The sequence below is a fragment of the Penicillium vulpinum genome (genome assembly GCF_028829585.1).
Source record: "Penicillium vulpinum strain IBT 29486 chromosome Unknown utg000001l_segment0_segment0, whole genome shotgun sequence".
NCBI lineage: Eukaryota > Fungi > Ascomycota > Eurotiomycetes > Eurotiales > Aspergillaceae > Penicillium > Penicillium vulpinum.
This window is the reverse complement of record NW_026643241.1, coordinates 5,461,277-5,483,492: the sequence shown is the minus strand read 5'-3', so window position 1 is coordinate 5,483,492 and position 22,216 is coordinate 5,461,277. Positions and strand designations below refer to the sequence as shown.

The window sequence follows — 22,216 nt, the reverse complement described above, 5'->3', positions numbered from 1 at the left end:
TGTAGATCCCAACGTAATCGAAGCCCAAAGTTGATGCCCGCACACGCGTACTGCGCCACGATAGGCAGCATTCTATAACCTTGTTCCTTACCCTTGCCTCCCTTTGTTTCTTGCCTGTGCAACTTCACATCAGCACTGATGAAGAGACAACAGAGCAGAAAACAAAACACAAAACAAAAATAAACTAGGCCCCCAGCCTTCTCTTCCCCACGGCGGAATGATCAACTCCGCCCACTGCCGAGAGACCCATTGTTTATTTGCCAACCCAAACTCAACATAACCTCTATCTTTTTATATTGTACCTGCGTTTCTTGTCGGGGTGGATCGCGGCCTTGTCCGCAATGTCTACCGTCCCTCAGGGCCCTGTCGAGGCACGATCACTTTCGTCAGTCACCGCTATCGCATCGAATCCCCCCGCCTACCCACGCAATCCCACCCACCAGAAACACGAACCACTGTCTCTATACATTGTGCGTGTGCCAGGAAGTAAAGGTATGAAGTCAATTCCACTCTCTGCTCACTATGCTCTCTCTATTTTGGTCTTGAATGTCCCATAGCTGCGCCTTATCGTGCTCTAGCCAAATGAAAATAACTATAACTAACTGCTGCCTAAATGTGTAGACATTTTCCTCTCGCCTCTCAAACCACCAACCAAATCTAGTGTCTCTGCCGAGGCAATCAATGCCTCTCTCTACTATCTCCATGTCGCGACCCCCGAAGATGATACCCTGCTCCAGCAAGTGGAGGAAGAGCGCGAAGAGGAGGCCCAATTGCACAAAGAGCGCCTCGAGCAAGCAGGCGCCGACGACCCAGCATATCGCGAGTTCGCGCGGCTGAACAATGTGCGCCGGAAGCCAGTAGGTGGAAAAGGGGAGCTCAACTCCGAGCCTTTGCCGGCACCGCCTCAACAGGATGTCACTGCTCCTCCGGTTTTACCACCACGTCCAAGCCCAGTGCTGCAGGACGACATTGCCCCTTCAACATTGCCACCGCGCCCAGTCTCTATATTGCAGGATGGCAATGTTCCTCCGGCCTTGCCACCGCGTATAATCCCTATGCCGCAGCTTACTGCGGAGAATGTATCATTCTCTGGCACTCCAGTCGCCAATATACAGCCTCCTTTGAGCACTAATATACCCAGAGGAATATCGGTAGAATCGGGTGGTAATAGCCCTGTTCGACGGCGACCATTGCCTCCCTTGCCGCCAGGTGAAGAGTCATGGACCAATCCTGCAGCAGGCGAGGACCCGTCTAAAAGGACGTCCCGATGGGGCGCGTTTGCCGAAAATTTGCAAAGTCGGGGAGAGACCTGGAAGGAAAAGTACGAGGCGAAATACGAGGCAATGTCGGCTGGCCGTCATAGCCTTGATGCCCCTAGACCGCAATTGAGGCCTCGTTCTTCACATAACCGTACCGAATCGCCATTAGGAAGCCCTGGGCAATCTCCGAACCGGCATAGAAACGCCCATGGGAATTCGCATGGACACCCTCCTGGCAATAATGCTGGCTTTCATATCACACTCATTCGACGTGATCCCACGTCCGGTACACAATGGAATGTGGCAACTATATCAACTCCGCGAATGGACCTCAATACTGTCGATATCGAGATTTCCACGCCGGGATATAACCGGTTCGCAGGCTCTAATGAGATGCCTTCACTATCCAGCCTGGCAGCCAATCTCCCGCTAGGAATCGGACGCCTACCCAGCTCTAGCATTCCCCAATCTCTACCCATAGAGCAACCAAAGGAGCAGCCAACCGGTCCACGCAAATTCCACCGCCAGCTCTGCGTATCAAAGCCATATTATGACTCCCTTGGCACAGATTGCAACAACGGCCATGCCCCAGATGGCCCGTCCTCATCCTCCAAGCTCAAAAGCGGTTACTATGTCTTCACTTCTCCGTGGAATGGCACATGTACCTTTACAAACAGCGTGAATGGCCGAAGCCTCAAATGTAAACACATGATCTCAACACCTGGCGGCTCCATCGCCCCCAATGGCGAAACAGAAGCACCCCCCGCCGTAACTGTCGCCGAGCTCCGCTTCAACACCCCCTTCCAAGCAGCAAATCTCCATTCCCACGCTCACCACGCAACCCACAACCCCCATCCAAATCACCTCTCCCCCTTCACTCAAAGTCAAATTCAGTCTCTCCCCCGCTCAAACGACAACCCAAACGACAACAATCCCAGTCTTGACGGAGGACCCCTCCAATCAGCCTCCTCCAATAACAACTACGCATCCGCAAAGCGCAGCTCCATCTCCCACCTCCTAAACCCAAACACGTACGCCCGGCCCCGCGCACACACAGGTCCAGGCCCGCCCCCTCCTGTCCACGCCTCATCCCCCACAGACCCCCGCCAAAGCTTCCACCCCGCAAGCCTCCTCCGCAGAACCTCTCAGCGCGCGCAGCGCTTCACGCGCCAGGGCCAGTTACACCCCGTTTCCCAGTCCCGCTCACACCGCCGCAGTGCGAGTAATAGTAGTGGTGGGGACCTGGAGTATGATTCTGATGAGGATCGCTTGGATTTCTCGCTTGCGAGGGAGCCTGCTGGTGGTGGGTTAAGGGGCAAGAGTGCGAAACTGGGGAAGTTGGTTATTGAGGATGAGGGGATCAAAATGCTTGATCTGGTTGTTGCAGCTTGCATGGCTGTTTGGTGGAGAGGGTATTATTATTGAAATATCTTGATCTTGATCTTCATTTCGGACTTGGTCTCGGTGCTCAAAATTTCTGCCTTTGTATGGGGCTTCTCTGCTGGCTATAGTCGGTTAGTTTCGCGATGATAGCGTATACGAATGCATGAATTTCCTTTTGTCTGGTTTCTTCCTCTGCCTGTGCGTTCTAGTTATCCCTTTGTTTTCATCTTATATATCCCTCGATGCCATTTCTAAGGCTTGCATATATTTTTCATGATTTTCAGCACAACACTGAATCACCTACAAGGGCCATTTATTCCATTTTGTCGTACTGCTACAATATATGCGTAGAGATATCTCTGAACTCCAGGATGTCCTCCTATTTGCAGCATGGCCTTAGAAATAGTTGGTATAACAAGACTGAAATCCTCTATATCTCTACTTTGATCTCTACTTTGATCGTGCTATTCACGAATATATGTACTTGCCGATTTAAGTATGTTGGAACGCAGCCCATATATGTATTATTGTACTCCTATAACTGCATATATAGATGGAAATAGAAAGGGTAGATTCGCCGACAATGTCATTCGAAATCCGACCGTTGCGATATAGCACGTGACCCGGTAGCTATAACCAATAATACGGTGTAAAAAGACCCACTTACCGTATATCCTCAATATATAACGGCGAAAGGAAAAAAAAATGTGCGCTTCTCTTTGATTATGCGTGTCATCCTTAGTGCAGGGGCCATGCTAATCTTCTCTGTATATTTTCATTTGACCATATGCCCCGAAGGGCGAAATATCAAGTTGTTCTGTGCTATATAACCTCCATTTTCCGGCAGGAAATCACCGCCTACTATTTTTGTACATATAGGTATTAGAGGATAATCGTGCCAAGCGCCCAACATACCTTTACTCGTAGACTGTATCTGGCTCCTAGCAACTAAAAGCTCGAAGGTAATTCAATTACGATAATAGAGTTACGTAGGAATAGAGACTTGATCTTGATTAAAGTCGGGTTATTGGCGAGTATGATCTCCCGGGCATATGGTGATGTATAGCAAATCCTCATAGAAATCAAGAGTAGTTGTACCAGGCATTATGTTACACAAAGCTAGTATATTTGAGTTACATTGGTTCGAATGGACATCTGAATTATCATTGACGGGCTCCTGGTGAGGAGAGACTTGATTGAGAATCTATCTATTGATGAAGATGAACCTACTTGAAAGAGATGCAATGCACAGGGTAATGACATAGAGACCAAAGTATCATATCCAAACAGGAACACAACCAATAGCGCTTGAGCTTGGAAGGAGTCAAATGATTCGGATATGAGCACAAAAGTCGCAATTCGCAAGAGAATAGAAACGCAGACACAACCCAAGCTATGAAATCGGGAGGCTAGATTGTAAAGCCATAGTGATGAGAAAGTCAAGTCCGAAATTGCATTTAAAATGGAAAACGGAAACTGGAAAGTGAAAAAACCCCCTTGTAAATCGTCCCAGTCTTTTTTTGTTTCTCTGAAGGTATCTCTTGGCTAAATTAGATCAACATGCAGGGCGCGAAAGAAAACATGATCGGATTCAACACGCCAAACAACCAACAAGACGAGAAAAAAATGAAAGAAGTATCAACAAAAGGTATCAACGGTGATGCACGTCCATGCCGCGCTGCAGCGAGGATTCCAAGTCATTAGGGTTGTAACCACCGCCAGCGGTAGCCTCCTGAGGTCTAGGATCCTCAGTCTTCCAAGGACCCTGGTGGTTATCCGGGATGGGGATGTTAGTTTGCTGAGCGACCTGCTGCTGCTGGGCGGAGTGGCCCTGCGATTGCTGGCGGACGGTAGCGCGGAAGCGGATGACCTCATCGAGGATCATCTTGCGCATATCGGGGACTTCTTCGACAACCTCGAAGTGGAAGTCGAAGGTCGTGGGGCAGTTGGGCTCGTCCGAGGCGTCGTGCCAGATGTGCAGGTAGGGGTGCTCCAGGGCCTCCTCGACGGAGATACGAGACGAGGGATCGAACGCCAGCATGCGGTCTAGCAGGTCCAACGCATCGGGGTTGGCTTGCGGGAATAGCTGCTTGAAGGCTACCTTGGGCATAAAGGGCAGGTTGCGCACGTATTCCTGGGCACGGGGTGATCCAATGCGTGCCAGGGTCTCTTCGTTAGGTGTACCCAGGTAGTGCAGGATTTGGTTCAGCTGGTCGACATAGTCACGGCCCTTGAAGAAGGGTCGGCCGCCGAGAAGCTCGGCGAGGATGCAGCCCACGGACCAGACGTCAACTGCACATGTGGGGTTAGTGGGGATTCGGTGGCAAAATCATGCACGGTGTCAACATACTCGCTTTGGTATAGCTCTGGAAGCTCAACATGATCTCCGGGGCACGGTACCATCTCGTTGCAACATATTCAGTCATGTATCCTGCGTTCTCCTCTGGATCAATTGAGAAACCACGTGCCAGGCCGAAATCACAGATCTTGAGCTCGCAGTCCGCATTGACCAGCAGATTACCGGGTTTGAGATCACGGTGCAGGACATTAGCCGAGTGGATGTACTTGAGACCACAGAGGATCTGGTAGATGAAGGATTGGAAGTGGGCATCGGTCAAGGGCTGGCCGGAGCGGATAATAGCAGCCAGATCACATTCCATCAATTCTGTAGTGATTGTTAGTTCCAGCTCTATTTGATATAAAGCAGCAAACCATCCTACCCTCATAGAGATATGTTTCGTTAAAGTTGTCCGGTCGGGGAATATCCATATCGTACAGGCATGTGATCTGGAGGGCTGGGTTAGCGGGGATAGTGTATTGATAAGGATGTGCTGCGGCCTACATTGCGATGGCCACGGAAATGCTGAAGCAGCTTGATCTCTCGCAAGGCCCGTTTAGCCAGAATCTTCTTGCTGAAGACATTGGTGACCTTCTTGATGGCAACACCTTCGCCGGTCTGGACGTTGGTTGCGGCGCTTGGGGTACTATCAGCACATGTGTATCTCCAGTGTCCCTCCACACGCATTTGACGCCTAGAATAGTACCTACCACACGATACCATAGGCTCCCTGACCAAGCTCCTTTGTCACATTGTATTGCTCGCTCACGATAAAGTCCTGGTTGAAAACCTTGAAGACCTTGCGACCTTGTAAATCAGCCATGGCGATTTGTCACGGTTGGAATTGTACGGAAAGGCGAAGGTTGAGGTAGAAACGGAGGTCCAAGTTTAAAAGCGATCGAAGAGAAAGGAGAGAAAAAGAGAGAACGGAGAGGATAGAGAAGACACAAGAGAGAATGGAAAGGGGAACGAGAAGATGTGATGGGATTCAAGAGCCCCGCAGTCCCCGCGGGTGATCCGCCACGCTTGTCACGAAAAGTGTTAGGACAAGAACTGAATGAAAGAAAATGTTATATTTTGAGCAAAATATACAAATTGATGCAAGTTTTATTTAGTTTACATGGATATAGAAGGATTCAGATGAATATAAAAAGATCATATAGAGTTTAACAGCAAAAAAGTTCAAAAAATCAAAGAAACTCGAAATTCGAAACAAAGAGTCGAATCCACAGGGGCTGAAACCTGTTTCAGTCAATGAGATGCCTGCAAAGTAGTAAGAGCGCTTATAGATTATAGCGCTGACTAGTATACTGTTGTACGAAGTACAACATACAGTGGAACAATATCCCAAAATGTACCCATACCGCCTTTTAATGCCTACATAATAAAAAAATATGTATACTGCATTGTACCACATAACATATGTACGGTGTAGAGGCTCAATGAGGCAGAACAGGCAGAATTCTCAAGGGCGGTCTGTGTTACAATGTATAGCTTGATAATTGGGTGGTCCCACTGTAGCCCTGTGATAGCCCCCCATACTTCAACCATTTGTCCATTACTCCAAGAACTATTAAAAGTGGAAGAAACCATTCAAAAGAAACAGCTGTATTGGTATGGGTCTATGCACAACGATACAATCTCACCTGAAACCATTCACATAGGCCTTGCTCTTTTATTCTGACTTGGAGAGAAGAACTCGTCTATGTTTCGCTGTCTCTTTCCCGCTATACCCGGATTATTAACAACCGATCCTTGCCAGTAAACCCGCTCGTGAGGAGGCTTGCAGAGATCGATGAACAATAAGCACATCAGCGCCAATTGCTTGGCATCCACCAGGGCATGATGATTCCGTCCTGCGAGCTCGTGGTCATACCCGAAGAGCAGCGGAAACACCACAGGCAGGGATAAAGGAAATCCCTTGCCTTTGTAGCAGGTGGTGCCAATCGTCTCCTTCAGGTTATGACGGAACTCTTGGAGAAGCAAATAGAGATTCTCATTCCCGGGGAGAACGTCATGAAAGCCTTCTTGTTGCAACCACTCTCTTAAATAAGAAAGATCGAAACCCCATATCGCCCAAGACAGGAATATGGTGTTGTCGGAAATCCCTATTTTTTCGAGTTTTTCGACGACCTGCTTTGCACAAAGAGTCCCATCCTGCGTATAATAGCCCTTGACTTTCTGTTCGTACTGCAGTTGCGCCCAAGTTGGCGGTGCAGGAAGTGGTGACGAAGAAGGCGCGACTACTCCCTCACCATATTTGGTGAGACAATCCAGGACTTTCCGCGCTTCTAGATCGGCAAGGCCGATCTGGTACACCTCTCGGGAACCCCAACCAAACTCGAGGTCAATGTTAACTACTTGCGAAGCGGGGATGGTGGACTTGCCGGATTTCATCCTTAGAATTTTGGCCATGGCTTCTGTCTTCGGATGCCATTGCACAGACGCCGCTTCCTTGAATAAAGCTCTCAGCACCTCCTGTTCGGCTCGAGGAAAGAGGAGAGGGTCTATTTTCAAGTTGCGGAAGTGTTCCTTACAAAACTTAGAACCTTCCCACACAGAGTTGATACAGCTCTCATGGCTGCATATTTGCTGCCCATCCTCTGCCCCTAGAAGAAAGTTCCTTAAAAACTCGTTAAATCTAAATCTTGCATCGCAGGGCGCGCATCTAGTTTTCAGCCCAATGTGGTTTAGCAGGCGAACTCGGTGGAAAACCCCGGTGTCGAATGTGATGGTGGTGTTGTTTTGGCACACCTGGGTGCCAACGACCAATCCATCAACGACCCTCTCGAGGCCTGGGCACTTGAGACCGAGGTGGTAGAGGCCTTCAGCCCTTGCAGCTAAAAATTGTAGGAATTAGCGATGGGGGTACAAGGCAGCAATATCTTGGATGTCTTGCCGGCTCTAAGGTCTTCTTGGTCTTTTGGTGGAGAGTTCAGCCACGCAGCTGCCGACTCTGTGGTCGGCGGTTCAGAATCCTCGGAATTCTCAACTTCATCCTCGGAATCCTTAGTTTCATTGTCCTCAGCTTCACTCCTCCGATCTTCTTCGATACTCTCGTGGGAGAGCAAATTGGGGATTTGTTATCCCAATTAAATGATGCTCGGTTATTCTTCCATTATACGTACCTTTAAGGGCTTGTAATGCCCATCTGGAAAGTCTCCTCGTTGAACATGCTTCCTATAATGGCTTAAAGCGGCAACTCGTACCTGCTTTCTGCCCTGCATTTTAGCAAGGCATCGATCATACTGACACAACCACCTGGACTTCTTGGGGAAGTGTTCCTCTACATGTTGTCTGGCATCGTAGACAGACGAGAACATTTTATCACAGCTCAGGATCTCTGCATGCTGACAGGGCCAACGAGCCCTCATGTGGATGGCCAAGTAGTGATTCTTAATTCCCACTGTCGTCTGCATTGTCTTAGAACAGCCTGTATCCGGGCATATGAACTTGTCATCCCGAAATAATGGCGCTGGGAGCTTGTCCCATCCAGGTATTATTTCCCCGTCCACATCTCTGAGGGGAATACGTCGCGATCTCAAGGGCCACGCCACAATAAATGTCTCATCTGGCTCAGATTTGCCGTGTTTGTTTTCGGCATGTGTTCTCGCAATATCTCGGCTAGAGAACATTTTGGAACAGTTCTCCTCCTTTGCACGAGGGCAAGGATCCTCTTTCCGAATTGGTGTTGGCTCGTTGTTGTCGCTATGGGCGCTCTTCGCATGCCTATTCGTGTTATACTCGTCGGTGAATCTTATATCACACCCTATCTTTTTTTTCTAGCGGGCATGGCCATGTTTCTCCATCGTGCTTCTGCCTTGCATGTCTGTTTGCGTTTTGTTCGGTGGTAAACTTCCTGGCACAGCTTGCAGTCGGGTGGGGACATGGAAATCCTTCTGACTCTTTCAAAGGGCGATGATGCTTCCTGAATGCGTGCTTATCGGCTGAATCTTTGGATGTGAATTTTATACTACATCCTTCTTCCTCCGACAAAGGACAGGACCAGTTCTTTTCGCCATGCCCTTCTTTAGCGTGCTTGTTTGCGTTCCCTTTGGACGCAAATGTCTTGTTACACTTCAGAACAGTCGCATGCGGGCAAAGAGCCCTTGTTCGAGTTTTCTTGTCGCCGTGAATCTTCTTTGAGTGATGGTTGGCCACTCGTTTGGAACTAAATTTCAAACCACAACCCTTCGCCTTTGCCAAGGGACAGGCATGCTTCTTCTTCCCGTGGACGCTTTCTGCATGTCTATCTGCATCCCCTTTTGAGTAAAATGTCTTTTTACAATGCAATGAAGCTTCGAGGCGAGCGGGCAGAGATGTCTTTTTTTGTCGTGAATCGCATCAGCGTGCCTGTTCGCATTTCTGGTCGACACAAACATTGTCTCGCAATTGAGCTTATCCGCGTACGGGCAAGAGCAGTTCTTTTCCTTCATTTTCGCGAGATAGAAGTGAGAAAAGAGTGATGTTGAAGTGAGAAAATAGTGATATTGAAGTGAGAAAAAAGTGAAGCGAGAAGAAAGTGATGTTGATGTTAGAAGAAAGTGAAATAGAGGTGTCGAGACCTCAGCAAAGCAAACAAGCTGATGCCTACGGGACCTAAAATGGATGGATGGGCAGCATCTTTAGAGGGAGATCAATAGTAAAGAAAGCTACAGTGGACTTGAGACCCAATCAGGGAAACCCAGATATACACGATATACGCCTATTTCTATTGGAAAGGCTTTGTATACATGTAAAAACAACACAAATCGATCAGGGCTCGGACTGGCCTGGATATGCAGTCGAGGCGAGGATCTTGGTTACCGCCGCCATGTGTTTATAGGATCTTACGGCACCCATTTGTAGATTCCGGAACAGTCACATATGTACTCAGTAGTCAGAGTTACATTTGTCCCCGTGAAGCATCTGCAGAGCTTTATGGTAGTAGGCCTCCATTAGATAGCTCTATGCATTCCATTCTTGGTGCTTCTATGTATACAAGCATGAAGACACCCAGACACTCACGGGTACTATCTTCATTGTTCCAGGGAGCTTCCTAGCTGTAAAATACAGGGCAAGTATTGTTGGCCGCTTATACGGTTTTATGGAGTTATTTTGATAGTAATTTTAGCCATGTTTTCAGGAGTATCTCTAGTAGTCTTTTCAAGTGCCTCCTTAGTTATAAATTTGTTCTCGATATCTCTTCCCTTGATTGCTGCTATACTTAGAATGATACTAAGAATTAGCCGTAAACTATATGATAGGATATATAGGCAGAACAAACGGTCTAAAATGTGCGAAATGACTCTTCCATATATAACATTCGATGTAGGTGTAAAAAATTAGGGTTTATAAAAAGTACTGCTGACTAGAGAGTCCATAGGTGCAAAAGTATGGAAAAGATTAGAGACCCAAGTTAGGCTTAAACCATTTCTAATGAGCGGTAGGGGAAGATTAAGTAGGCTTAACTTCGAATAGGTAGTTCCGTTTTTGAGATTAGGAAGACGTGAATCTACCCAACGTGTGTTCGCTTTAAGGGTATTGCGTTCCACCCTGATTTACTCCTACACCAAGTATGCACAATATAGATATTTAGTAGGATCAGTAGAGTATCCGCATGTAACTTCATTTCACTTTTCGTAAATCAGTAACGAATTTATCCCCTACAGAGCATTCTCCAACCGACGCTCCTTGCGCAATGCCCGAAGCTTGACCCGTGCCTCCTCCAGAGGGACCATAACGCCCTTGTTTTGGGTTGCAGGATCGTCACGGTTGCGAATGTTGACAGTGCGTGCCTCCTTCTCCTGGGCACCCACAACAAAGATGAAGTTGTACTGGGCCAATTGTCCAGTACGGATCTTCTTCTGCAGGGTGTTGCCACTGATGTCTACGTCTGCGTTCAACTTATCACCCTGCAGGATACGCTGCACCTCCTCGGCGTAGTCGTTCAGAGCCGGCATCACCGGCACAATGAGGACCTGGCGCGGGCTGATCCAGAACGGCCACTTGCCACCAAAGTGCTCGATCAAGATACCCAGGAATCGCTCGAAGCTACCAATAATGGCACGGTGAATGACAACAGGGCGGGCACGGCCGGGAGGCAGCCCGTCGGAGTTGGTCTCGCCCTCCTTCGCGTTCTCGGTGTTCTTGTCCTGCTTTTCGTTGGTCTGATACTCCATCTTGAAGTTCAGCGGAGCCTGGTAGTCCAGCTGGATAGTCGCGCATTGGAATTCACGCTTGAGAGCATCCGCAATGGTGATATCGATCTTGGGTCCATAGAATGCACCGTCACCCTCGTCAATGGTCCAATCATCACCCTTAAACTTGGTCAAGGCCTTCTTGAGTTGATCCTCCGCTTCGTTCCAGGTCTCCAACGTACCCATATATTTCTCGGGGCGAGTGGACAGCTTCAACTTGAAAGTGAAGCCAAACAGCCCATAGATAGACTGCAAGAAATCGAAGAGACCCTCGACCTCGGACATAATTTGATCCTAGAAGGTGAGCGAAACGTTAGCAACTCGAGCAAATTAAGAACGACTCGTTCAATACGCACCCGGGAAACTACAATGTGACAATCGTCTTGTTGGAACTTTCTGACGCGAGTTAGACCACTCAGGGCACCCGAAGCCTCATTTCGGTGCAAGACACCGAAGTCTGCAATACGCATAGGAAGCTCGCGGTAACTACGTTCACGGTGGCCGAACAGAATGAAGTGCCCAGGGCAGTTCATGGGCTTAAGAGCCCACTCGCGCTTCTCGAAATCCAACTTGAACATATCATCCTTGTAATGGGCCCAGTGTCCGGAGGTTTTCCAGAGGTTAACGTCATACATGTTGGGGGTCTGGACCTCCTGATAGCCTCGCTTGCGGTATTCACTACGCAGAAGAGACTGTATCTGATTGAAAATCTTGGTTCCGTTGGGGAGGAGGAATGGGCAGCCGGGGGACAACTCATCGAAGAAGAACAGCTCTTGCTCCTTGCCGATTCTCAGGTGGTTCCGCTTCTCGGCTTCCTCCAAAAACTTTAAGTGTTCAGCCATCTGCTTCTTGTCGGGGAAGGCAACACCACGAATACGCTGCAGAGAATCGTTGGACTGATCACCAAGGAAGTAGGCCGATGAGTTCTAGCACTTAAAGTTAGTCTGTGTCTCCCTTGGTCATGAGATCAACTAGCCACGCTTACCTGCATGATCTTGAAGGTCTTGATCTTGCCGGTGTTCTGAATGTGAGGGCCTCGGCAGAGATCGACGAGAGTACCGCAACGATAGACAGTGCTGCTCTCTCCAGTGACAAGCTTGTCAATATAGTGCAGCTTGTATTTGCTGTATGCAAACATTTTCTTGAGGTTCTCCTTGGAAACCTCCAATCGGTCAAAGCTTTGCTTCTCCTTGAAGATACGCGACGCTCTAGTGTCAAGTGCCTTCCAATCAGCCTCCTTGACAACGCGTCTGTTTTCCCACATATATTAGCATTGGTGCAATCGCGAATGATAGGTAACAAGATAACATACCCGTCGGGCATGGCCATATCGTAGAAGAAACCTTGTGGGGTTGGAGGTCCATGTGAGAGAAGACAGTGGTACTCGCACTCGCAAGCCTCGCCCAGGGTATGGGCACTAGAGTGCCAGAATACCTCACGGGCCTCAGGGTTGCTGAAAGGCACGAGAAGCACACTGCAGTCCTTCTCGAGAGGACGGTTCAAATCCCACAATTCTCCATCAACCTTGGCAATAACAATATTGGCGCTCAGATCCTTGGGCACATCGCGCAGGAAAGATCCAGGAGTTGTCTCGAAGGCCTTGGCGGGGACCGAGGAGGGGGGTTGCCGTCGCCAATGTCAAGGGTAACATTGATCTCTGGGTGGGGACGGGTCTTGGTCTCCTCGAGGTATTGTTGCCAGAGCTCCTCGAAGAGCTCGTTTCGCTCAATCATGACCTCGGGGAGGGTATCGGGGCTCGGGGCCTGCTTAGATTTCGCATTTGCATCTTTTGGAGGGGCAGCGGCGGCTTCAGAGGCGGTTTTGGCCTGCGCTTCAGCAGCAGGCCGCACGGGGAGATCCTTGGGAGTTTCAGATGCCATTTTTAAAAACCCTTGGAGCAATGACACAAGGGAATGGGACTGTGAGCAAGAACTCTGGTTTTGGTATACTCCGCGTGGAGGGGAAAATGACTCTTCATGAGGGCGGTGAAGCAAAGGTCACGTGTTGGTACTGCCCTTAGCCGACACTTTACCGCTTCAAGTTTCCACCGAGCGAAAACTTCTCCAGCTTTGTACAAGCCGACAATAACCTTATCACCACAAAATGTCTTTCCGTGGTCGTGGTAACGCTTCTGGTGCCAACCGGGGAGGTTTCGGTGGTGGCCGTGGTGGTGAGAATTTTCCAATGTGAATGCAATGTGAGAAGTTAAAAGGAGCTAACGAAATTTTTTTTGGGTTGTAGGTCGCGGAGGCTTCCAGCAGTCATTCGGCCCCCCAGCCCAAGTTCTGGGTAATTATTCTTTTCAAATCGACAACGATTGATTCATATCGCTGATATTCCGATAGAGTTGGGTTCCGTGATGCACTCTTGTGAGGGTGAGATGGTCTGCGAGTCGGTCAACCCCAAGATTCCTTACTTCAACGCTCCTGTCTACCTGGAGAACAAGGTACGCCATCAAACCAACCAATTATAATCTATAGTCCATGGCCTAACTGGTTTTTATAGACTCAAATCGGCAAGGTCGACGAAATCCTCGGTCCCATTAACCAGGTCTACTTCACCGTCAAGCCTCAGGATGGTATTGTCGCCACTTCCTTCAAGGCTGGTGACAAGGTCTACATTGGTGGAGATAAGCTGCTTCCTCTTGAGAAGTATGATTCGCTGCTCTACTCGTTCTTGTGCGCTTTGACTAACTCGACTCTTAGGTTCCTCCCCAAGCCCAAGCCTCCCCCAGGAGCTGCTAAGCCCAAGCGCGCCGGTGGTGCTCCCCGTGGTCGTGGTGGATTCGGTGCCCCCCGTGGTCGCGGTGGATTCGGTGCCCGTGGTGGTGCTCCTCGTGGCCGTGGTGGCTTCGGTGGTGGTCGTGGTGGTAGCGGTGGTTTCTCCCGCGGCGGCGGTGGTGGCTTCTCTCGTGGAGGTGGTCGTGGCGCCCCCCGTGGTGGTGGTGGCTTCCGCGGTCGCGGTTATTGATCAATCCAATGTACTGTCTCTTTATGGCGTTTTGGGGGATCTGGGAGCTTTTTCAGGAATATCTTTCCGTCTTCTTGTGCATCCTGCGCAATTGCAACTTCACTGGCTGCAGGCTGTAGAATATCACCAGTCAAAAATGTTTCTGTTTATTTTCATTGGATTTTCCAGAACTTGCAATTGTATGTTGTATATCAAATCATAGCAACTCGTTTAGAAATTCGGGGTTCGCTGTACTTTTAGTTTGGGGTGGCTAGTGGGTGTGGCGCAGCTGCACCGCCCCTGCCTGCAGTTTGAAATGACGTTGACCGCCCGCGAATCTGTGCGTCTTGTCAACATTTGCAAAGCAGGATTGGCAGCATTCTTATTCTTCTTACCCCTCAGTCTCGCCTTCTAGACATCTTATTGAGACAGAGTAACCTTTTCCCATAAATTTACTTCGAATCTGATATCCATTTGAGCATGTCTCGTCGGACATCGACCATGGCATCGAGCGATGCCTCCAGCAGCGGTGTCCCACCTTCAGGTGATGGAGGTGTGTTTGAGCTCCCTCGGATCGTCTATGGGCAAGAAAGCTTACATTTCCCAGGACAGGAGAAGCAGAAAATGTTGCTTTCCTCGGATCACGGGCATTTCAGCATGGTGAAGTCAGTTTTATGCTTTCTGCGCTCCTTTGCCCTCGTCTCAGCCTAACATTCAACAGGGCCATGCATCTTGCTGATCTGATTACTGAATTGAACGGTAAGATATCTCAATACCTTGAATGTTTTGTCTGAATTGACCCGCTAACTCTCCATTTTAGGTTTCTGTGGAGGCAAGCTAATATTTCTCAACCGTTTTTCCAACCCACGACTAATATATTGAGCAGTCATGTCGGTCTTTTCGTCCATGCGCTACTGTCTTGGGGACCCAACTGACTACAGTGCCATCTGGGCTGCCCTCGCATTCATGCCTTTCGGTCTATTCTTCGACTTCATGGATGGCAAAGTCGCAAGATGGCGCAAGAAGTCGTCTCTCATGGGACAAGAACTCGACTCGCTAGCAGACTTGGTAAATGGTCCCGGGAAGTAACCACAAACAAGACGTCGCTAACGTGCTTCTTTCCTACTAGATTTCTTTCGGTCTCGCTCCCGCCGCTGCCGCGTTCGCTCTTGGTATTCGGACCTCGCTCGATCACGTCTTCCTCACCTTCTTCGTTCTCTGCGGTTTGACCCGCCTCGCTCGGTTCAACGTGACTGTAGCCGTACTGCCCAAGGACCAGTCTGGCAAGTCCAAGTACTTTGAAGGCACACCTATTCCGACCACTCTGTCAATCGCCTCCCTTATGGCCTACTGGGTCTCTCAAAGCTGGACGCACGAGAACATTCCTCTTGGTCTTTTCGCAGAAGGTACCATCTTCGAGTTCCACCCTGTGGTCCTGATATTCGTTCTGCATGGATGCATGATGATCAGCAAGACGATACACATTCCTAAGCCATGAGCTCAACCCAAATTTGGCCGCGCATTTACTGTTGGAAAAAAGAATGCCCGAGTCTGTTGTCTCTCTCAACTTGGACAACTGGAAATAAATATCGGGAGGGCCATTGTCTGTAGGCAAGGCATAGCATGATCTCGATGCACTTAAATAAGGATGCTTAATTGAATTTCAATTGCATAGATTGACAATAGTCATTGTGACTTTTGCATAGAAGTTGGATTGCATTATTGTGGCCAGCAAGGTCAGTATTGAAACTGTATATACTATTCGTTGTCGTCAGTCTTAGGTACATATAAAAGCAAGGAACTGAGCCGTGGATTCTCTATCAACTTTAACAACGAACAAACACGCTCACGCAAGGCTGACGGATACATATTTACAGCCTTTCATACTGTCATGACGGCCATCGATGCCACATTCCTGAAATGCGTTTGGCTATTAATATCTTTTTATCTGAGGCTGAGGTCGGAGCTTGGATTTGAGTTAGTTATCATATCTTGTTAGGACACCATGAATGCTGATATCTTAGGCTCAGGCTTGCTTTGCTTTCCTTTGCTAGTCGGGTCCATAAATCCCGGCCCTCCTCACAAATAAAAAAAGAACTCTATTTCATTGCTCTTCTTCTTGTTGCCTCATTGGAATCCCCAGATAGTGCTCTCTCGCTGCATCTGCAAATGTACATTTTGAACGAGAGGACAGAACACCGAGGGTCCAAGATCGTGGTGAGTTGAGTCGTTGCCCACTGAGCAATCTTGGAATGAGATAGGTATAATATCGCTATTCAGACAGGGAAATATCACTATGTAAAATAACACACTATAACACACTTTTCTCTTTCAAGATTATGATTCCTACGTAGGACTTTTGCGGAGGGCTATCTATTGCAGTCTACAGTGAAGGTTAATGTCTTGGAGCTCCGTTGTCCTCATTCTTGGGTGGTACCACGGATACTCTGTCAATAACATACATAGACACACACGCAATATTGACCTATACACATCGTCATAATGACCTCTTGTCTATCTCTCACAACCTTCAGGGCTGTCAACGAGGACTTGAATGCGACAACCAACAAATCTTGAATACAAACCATTAACGAAGGCAAGTTTACCTAGAAGGCCCTACAACCAGCCCACCAGACCGCATCTAAGCCAGCTACTATAACAGACCAACCCTATCACAACAACAGCGATGACGATCACCAGACTTAATCCTCCAAAATGCCCCAAATGCCACGGAGATGGTGTAAGACTGGAAGTCAAGGAGGGCAACCCGAATGGCAATGCAGGTCGCCCATTCTACAGATGCCACCCATGTGATCGATTCATCTGCTTTGCTGACCAGCGCGGGATAAGTCCAGCCAACCCACTCTGCGAATGCGGCGAGTACACTCGTAGGCAGATCACGGGGGCCTCGAAGGAGGTGGAGCATGGGATTCATTATGTTTGTGCTGGTGGAAGGTGTCGCTTCTACGAGAAGGATGTGGGTTCGGATGGTGCCCAGCGACGGATTCCTGATAGGTCGGTGAGGATGTGTGCGAGTTACTCTTATATTTGAGGGTTGAGGGTTGGGGTTGATGGTGTTATTGTGTTCATTTTTATACTCTGGTTTGTGTTGAGCTTGAGCAATAGTATGCTTCTTTTTTTGTCCTGTGTGCGCGTGTGATTTTAGTATTTAATCTTCTAGGGCTTTAGGATTGGAATCTGGTGTGGGTTGAGTACCCAGCTACACTTGAGACGATGATATGTCCAAAATGTTCAGATATCCTCATGGAGCGGAATGATACTCTACTCTCCGAAGTAAACATCCGGCCCTTCCGCGTGATCTAGAATCTAGATACCAGAATAGTACTATAAGGTCACAGGCAAAATCAGAATTTTAGCATTTAAAATTAGAATGATGTTGAGTCTTGGCCCAGGCCTAAGCCTCCTGGCAAGTTCTAGACCCATATGCAAGTTTCAGTTTGATATCCGAATCCGAACACGACTGTTGCCCACAATTTGAACAAATTGAACTGATGCTCGCTCTGGTCGAGACATTGTAGTAAACACAGAAGATTCAAGCAAATTAAGTACTCCGTACTTCGTATAACTAGCCTTTTCTCTTTCGATGTTGATTGCCGCGGACCCCGGCAAGGGGGGATACGTTTCTACATGATTCTTATGGCAGGTGGAGAATCCAACTGGTCTAGTGGACGCCACTGGTCCGGGATATCTTTGTGTGGTCCGGCCGGTCTCTCCGTCTGGACACGTCTAGACATGTTGTTGATGCATTGCTGTGTACGGAGTACACAGTAATGCATGTACACAGTACAGACCTGTATTGTCTGTGCATATGTACTGTGTTTTTGGAGGCTCTGGGCTAGCAATACTCGGATATCGGACCTGACCAGATGAGGAATAATATGTCTCACTGTTGGAAGATCCCTCTTCATTGAGCGTTTATTAATAGTTGTTTCCTCTGTATGTTGTAGGCTCTGTGGCCGTGAGTAGGTTTAGAAGGGAGTTAGGTCGGTCACATTAAATTGGGGATAATTATTGAATATGGTGGTTCCGTGGTGAGGTAGTTGTGTTGACCGCTTCAAGGATATTGATTTCCATATAGATCGTGAGGCTTATATCAAATGATCTGGCAATTGCAATAACAATAGAAATCGTGGCTTAGAAGTGTTGCAAGGGACTAAATCTGCAAGGTACAGCGGATATAATGTGGTACATCCGATATATTATTATTATATCCGCATCGCACTCAAGCCGCAGATTTGCCAGTAACTTTATCTCTGCATTTCGTACTCCGTACTCCGTACACGGTAACGGGTCTGTGGATGTCTTGAAATAATTCTCGCATGATGCCCAGGTAACGTGGCTGGATTAAATAACTTCCGATATCTCCAGGGTTGTTATACAAAGTATGTATACTCCGTACGAAGTGGGCAATGCTAATAATATCACATACCGCTTACTCCATATCATGCAGTCGAGTCACGAGCAAGACCCTTGAAGCACAGCCTCGAAAAAATGTCCAGCATTGAATGAAGTTGCAATATACAACATACAAACTACTCTGTACAAGATTTAGCATATGCCATTTATAGGCTTATACATCTAGGTTGTAGATCTTGAGCCGCCATGTCCATAAGGGACATGGTGGCTGAAGCAGGGTTTTCGTTACAACGGTGTATAAAGAACAGATCATAATTTGGTACACTCCACCCGGGAGTGGCCGTTCATTACCCATGGAAATAATTTCGATAATTTGAAAAAAGGGGTATGTATAGAGATAAAGAAGAGAAGTACCAGGGTAGATACCTCGGGAAATTGAGTACAACCTTGGAAGATGAGTATTTGAAGCATAAGGTTAAATGCCAAATAATATGTAAAATCCTTCAAGTTTCATGTACGGAATACTCTGTACCGAATCTGATTCTTAGCGCTTATACGGGGTCTTGAAATTAGCTCCGCCTGGGAAATTAGCCTGCTTCATAGTGAGAATGGTATTTCATTTTCTTTCAACGGTAAAACTCGGCTGTAATTTGTCAAATGGAGATCTAAATTTCCCCGACCATTAGCCAAGGATATACCTGTCAGCCACGAAGGACCATGGCATATGTCGGATCATCTATACGGAGTACTTGGAAGATATGTACACAAATGGAATCAGACCCTGAAAAATAAAGAGCTAACTGAATGCTGTGTGTGTTGTACAATTTTTGAGGGGTAAAAAACACCAAGTCGTCATCAAGGGTCTCTTTCATGTGGCAAGGACGATCTTTCATAAATGTAACTACTTTGTACTACATAATATTGGATATTCGAATATTGAACGAAATGTTCACACAATGAGAGAGTCTCATAATCACCGCTTGGCTCCCAAAAAGGACTAGCGGCATGCCCAAGCTGCCGTCTCTGGCCCAAATAGGAAATTGATCAGCTATGGTCCCTTGGTTTGCCTGGGCGGGTGCCTGATTACCTAACTGTATTTTGGCGTATCATTGGGGGGGTGGTTTGTTTGTATACATACTGTACCATACAAGGAGCAAACAACAATGAAACCACCCGTCAAAGGCCTGCGCTGAAAGTACCGGGTACTCGAATGTATCAGGGCCCTCCCCCCATATTTTAAGTACCTCATACCTTCTCTGGGGAACACAGACCCCTTGACAGTCCCTTTCCCAAGGGATCCATTATCCGTCACTTCTCTTTCCTCCTGATCTTCCCATCTCTCCTTTGCACACATTCGTTACCGACAACCCATTTTCTTCGCTCGTTTACTCCCTTTATTTGGGTGTTATTAACTGAACTAATACTGAGTCCACGGTCGCTCACTTTCTGCCAAATTGTAGGGGTGAACCTCAACTCGTCCACGTACTCAAGAGTACCCGTCAACACAACGCGAAATCACCTTCATTTCCCTTTTCTTTCTGGCAACCCCTCGAATTCCTCGTTTCAGATACGCCCTGGGTATCTGAATAATTCAACCAACGTGGTGGGCAGTTTGACAACAAACGACGCTTACCGGCATACATTCAAACAGAAGTTCTTGAGGGTTACGCAGGTCGTCCCCAGTCCTTCGTCAATCACCCCTGCGACTGTGTCCAGCGGTGTTCACTTTCCACGCTGATTTCAATACTCGACTTCCTCTCTCTCCCGATACATCATGCTTTTCAACACTCAACGCGCCCTTGCGGTGTCTAGTGTGCTAATGGCAACCACATCAGCAGTCACACAAGACTTCAAAGTGGTTGCTCGCGGTGCACCATTAGGGACACTGCAGGCCTGCTACTCCAGCATTCCTGGATACGAAAAGCCAACAACCTGGACATATCAGAGTTCCGGATGGTGTCTGGACCATTGCGCCAAGGAATTCGCGACATTTGCTTTGACAGGAGGCTCCGACTGTGCGTGCGGCAATACATTACCACCAGCCAGCGCCAAGGTTTCGAGCGACAAATGCAGCAAGTCATGCAGCGGCTGGCCCGATGACATGTGTATGTCTATATCGCCCACCCATCGGTCTCAGAGAATTGACTTGCTAACAATAATCTTGAATAGGTGGTGGTACTAACTACTACTCTGTCTATACCACAAATCTGAAAGACGACGTTCCTACGTACTCCGACGACTCCTCCAAAGACTCTAAGGATTCCAAGGAGACAAAGACCACCACAACCACAAGCAGTAACAGCAGCAAAACTACGACGCAAGCCAACGAGGCTGCCCCCACCTCTTCCACTGTTGCCAGCACAAGGACAGAGACCGCGACAGCTGCGGCTAGCTCGAGCACTGTGCCCGAAGACGATTATGAGGAACAGTCTGCGAAGAGCAAGAATACTGCCGCGATTGCGGCCGGAGTCGTGGTTGGAGTGGTCGGATTCGCTGCTCTCTGTGGTGCTATCTTCTTCTGGTGGCGATCCAAGAGGACCAAGGCCAACGCTGCGGGCGGGGCGACTGGCGGCTATGGCCGCGACTCTGGCCCGCCCTCGATGTCCGATTCTCGGTTCGATGGCGACTACATGGCTCAGCGTCGCCAAAGCAATGGTAGCATCGATGATGACCATGACTTCTCTCGTCGGATCTTGCAGGTAAGCACGTGTAATACCTTGATGACATCGTTTCCAGGCTGACTTATGATATAGGTGACGAACCCCGATCGCTAAACCAATACCTATTTCTCAACTCATTCATCCTCCCCTCTCCTTCTCTCCACTTGGTATTAGCGAAACTCACATCATCTCCGTCTCGATCGAATTACTCTTATGAGAGATTCCCTGTCCTGTTGTCATTATTTTTCAGTCGGGTTATTCAGCGGAGTTATGATATCCGAACGGTATATGGCCTGACCCGAGTCGGTATTCCCACCTGGTGACATGCCGTCTCTTTGGCCTTGCCGCTATAAACCCGCTTCGTGAATGCGTCTCGGGCGGCGTTACCTTGTCTCTCGATCAGTACCTCTCGGGGTCTACATTGGGAAATCAACCGGACCACCGGTCCTCCCTGCCGAACAACCCGATCATTGTATCTTGTTCATTATAGTGAAGTCTTGGTGGATATAGAGACGTTGTGTTTGAAAAGGCGTTTCTTTCTATTTCGGCTCTATCAATACTCGACATTTTCCTTTTTTATGAGCAAACCATTCCTTTTATGTGATTCTCTTTTACTTTATTTCCCCCTTCTGGTCTCTTTCCTGTCCAGTCAGGTCTTTGCCTATTGGTCCCATAATGAGCTTCTTGCATTCTGCAATTCGCTCCGATTTGGTCTGATTCAGGGATAGGTGACTGTAAATAGGTGAGACCAATCAGCTGTACTTAATGTGAGAATGGATATGCACATCAGTCTGAGGTTATTTCCTTGTAGACTAAATCAATGGTAGTTTAGTCGGTCAAGGCTGTGTCTGATTTTGCATGCTCAGAACCAGCAGTTCATATGTATATCTTAGATATCTCTAGCGTCTGGATGCGTTAGTATCTGTTCAATCAGGAAGCTTGCCTGTATTATATTTTCCAACGGTCTCGAATAGTTCATTTCATATACTCCTACTAGTCTTAGTTCGTAAATCAATATTACCGGGTCGAGCTCAAATATATATATATATATCGACATAACTAGCTCCCGAG

At 48.0% G+C, this 22,216-nt stretch overlaps 8 protein-coding genes across 8 annotated transcripts; 4 read left to right on the top strand and 4 right to left on the bottom strand.

The window, feature by feature from the left end:
- Positions 1–341: 341 nt before the first annotated feature.
- N7479_001963 (uncharacterized protein) lies at positions 342–2,684 on the top strand (the record flags this gene model as incomplete). Its single annotated transcript, XM_057249660.1, has 2 exons — positions 342–492; positions 622–2,684. 2 exons carry the CDS (start codon positions 342–344, stop codon positions 2,682–2,684), a joined length of 2,214 nt encoding a protein of 737 aa, XP_057114092.1.
- A 1,609-nt stretch (positions 2,685–4,293) lies between these two features.
- Positions 4,294–5,803, bottom strand: mpkA (mitogen-activated serine/threonine-protein kinase SLT2; the record flags this gene model as incomplete). The annotated part of the gene is made up of 5 exons (XM_057249659.1): positions 4,294–4,934; positions 4,993–5,307; positions 5,363–5,429; positions 5,485–5,617; positions 5,691–5,803. 5 exons carry the CDS (start codon positions 5,801–5,803, stop codon positions 4,294–4,296), a joined length of 1,269 nt encoding a protein of 422 aa, XP_057114091.1.
- An 833-nt stretch (positions 5,804–6,636) lies between these two features.
- On the bottom strand, positions 6,637–8,303 carry N7479_001961 (uncharacterized protein; the record flags this gene model as incomplete). The annotated part of the gene is made up of 2 exons (XM_057249658.1): positions 6,637–7,820; positions 8,234–8,303. 2 exons carry the CDS (start codon positions 8,301–8,303, stop codon positions 6,637–6,639), a joined length of 1,254 nt encoding a protein of 417 aa, XP_057114090.1.
- A 2,322-nt stretch (positions 8,304–10,625) lies between these two features.
- Positions 10,626–13,039, bottom strand: N7479_001960 (threonine--tRNA ligase THS1; the record flags this gene model as incomplete). Its single annotated transcript, XM_057249657.1, has 5 exons — positions 10,626–11,453; positions 11,516–12,085; positions 12,145–12,409; positions 12,472–12,758; positions 12,809–13,039. The coding sequence occupies 5 exons, from the start codon at positions 13,037–13,039 to the stop codon at positions 10,626–10,628; spliced, it is 2,181 nt and encodes a 726-aa protein (XP_057114089.1).
- A 223-nt stretch (positions 13,040–13,262) lies between these two features.
- On the top strand, positions 13,263–14,129 carry N7479_001959 (H/ACA ribonucleoprotein complex subunit GAR1/NAF1; the record flags this gene model as incomplete). Its single annotated transcript, XM_057249656.1, has 5 exons — positions 13,263–13,329; positions 13,401–13,448; positions 13,505–13,605; positions 13,665–13,810; positions 13,865–14,129. 5 exons carry the CDS (start codon positions 13,263–13,265, stop codon positions 14,127–14,129), a joined length of 627 nt encoding a protein of 208 aa, XP_057114088.1.
- Positions 14,130–14,588: 459 nt separating this feature from the next.
- N7479_001958 (CDP-diacylglycerol-serine O-phosphatidyltransferase) lies at positions 14,589–15,606 on the top strand (the record flags this gene model as incomplete). The annotated part of the gene is made up of 4 exons (XM_057249655.1): positions 14,589–14,773; positions 14,830–14,867; positions 14,995–15,176; positions 15,238–15,606. 4 exons carry the CDS (start codon positions 14,589–14,591, stop codon positions 15,604–15,606), a joined length of 774 nt encoding a protein of 257 aa, XP_057114087.1.
- A 1,155-nt stretch (positions 15,607–16,761) lies between these two features.
- On the bottom strand, positions 16,762–17,043 carry N7479_001957 (uncharacterized protein; the record flags this gene model as incomplete). Its single annotated transcript, XM_057249654.1, has 1 exon — positions 16,762–17,043. One exon carries the CDS (start codon positions 17,041–17,043, stop codon positions 16,762–16,764), a length of 282 nt encoding a protein of 93 aa, XP_057114086.1.
- Positions 17,044–20,259: 3,216 nt separating this feature from the next.
- On the top strand, positions 20,260–21,259 carry N7479_001956 (Carbohydrate-binding WSC subgroup; the record flags this gene model as incomplete). The annotated part of the gene is made up of 3 exons (XM_057249653.1): positions 20,260–20,590; positions 20,655–21,184; positions 21,239–21,259. The coding sequence occupies 3 exons, from the start codon at positions 20,260–20,262 to the stop codon at positions 21,257–21,259; spliced, it is 882 nt and encodes a 293-aa protein (XP_057114085.1).
- Between the last annotated feature and the right edge of the window lie 957 nt (positions 21,260–22,216).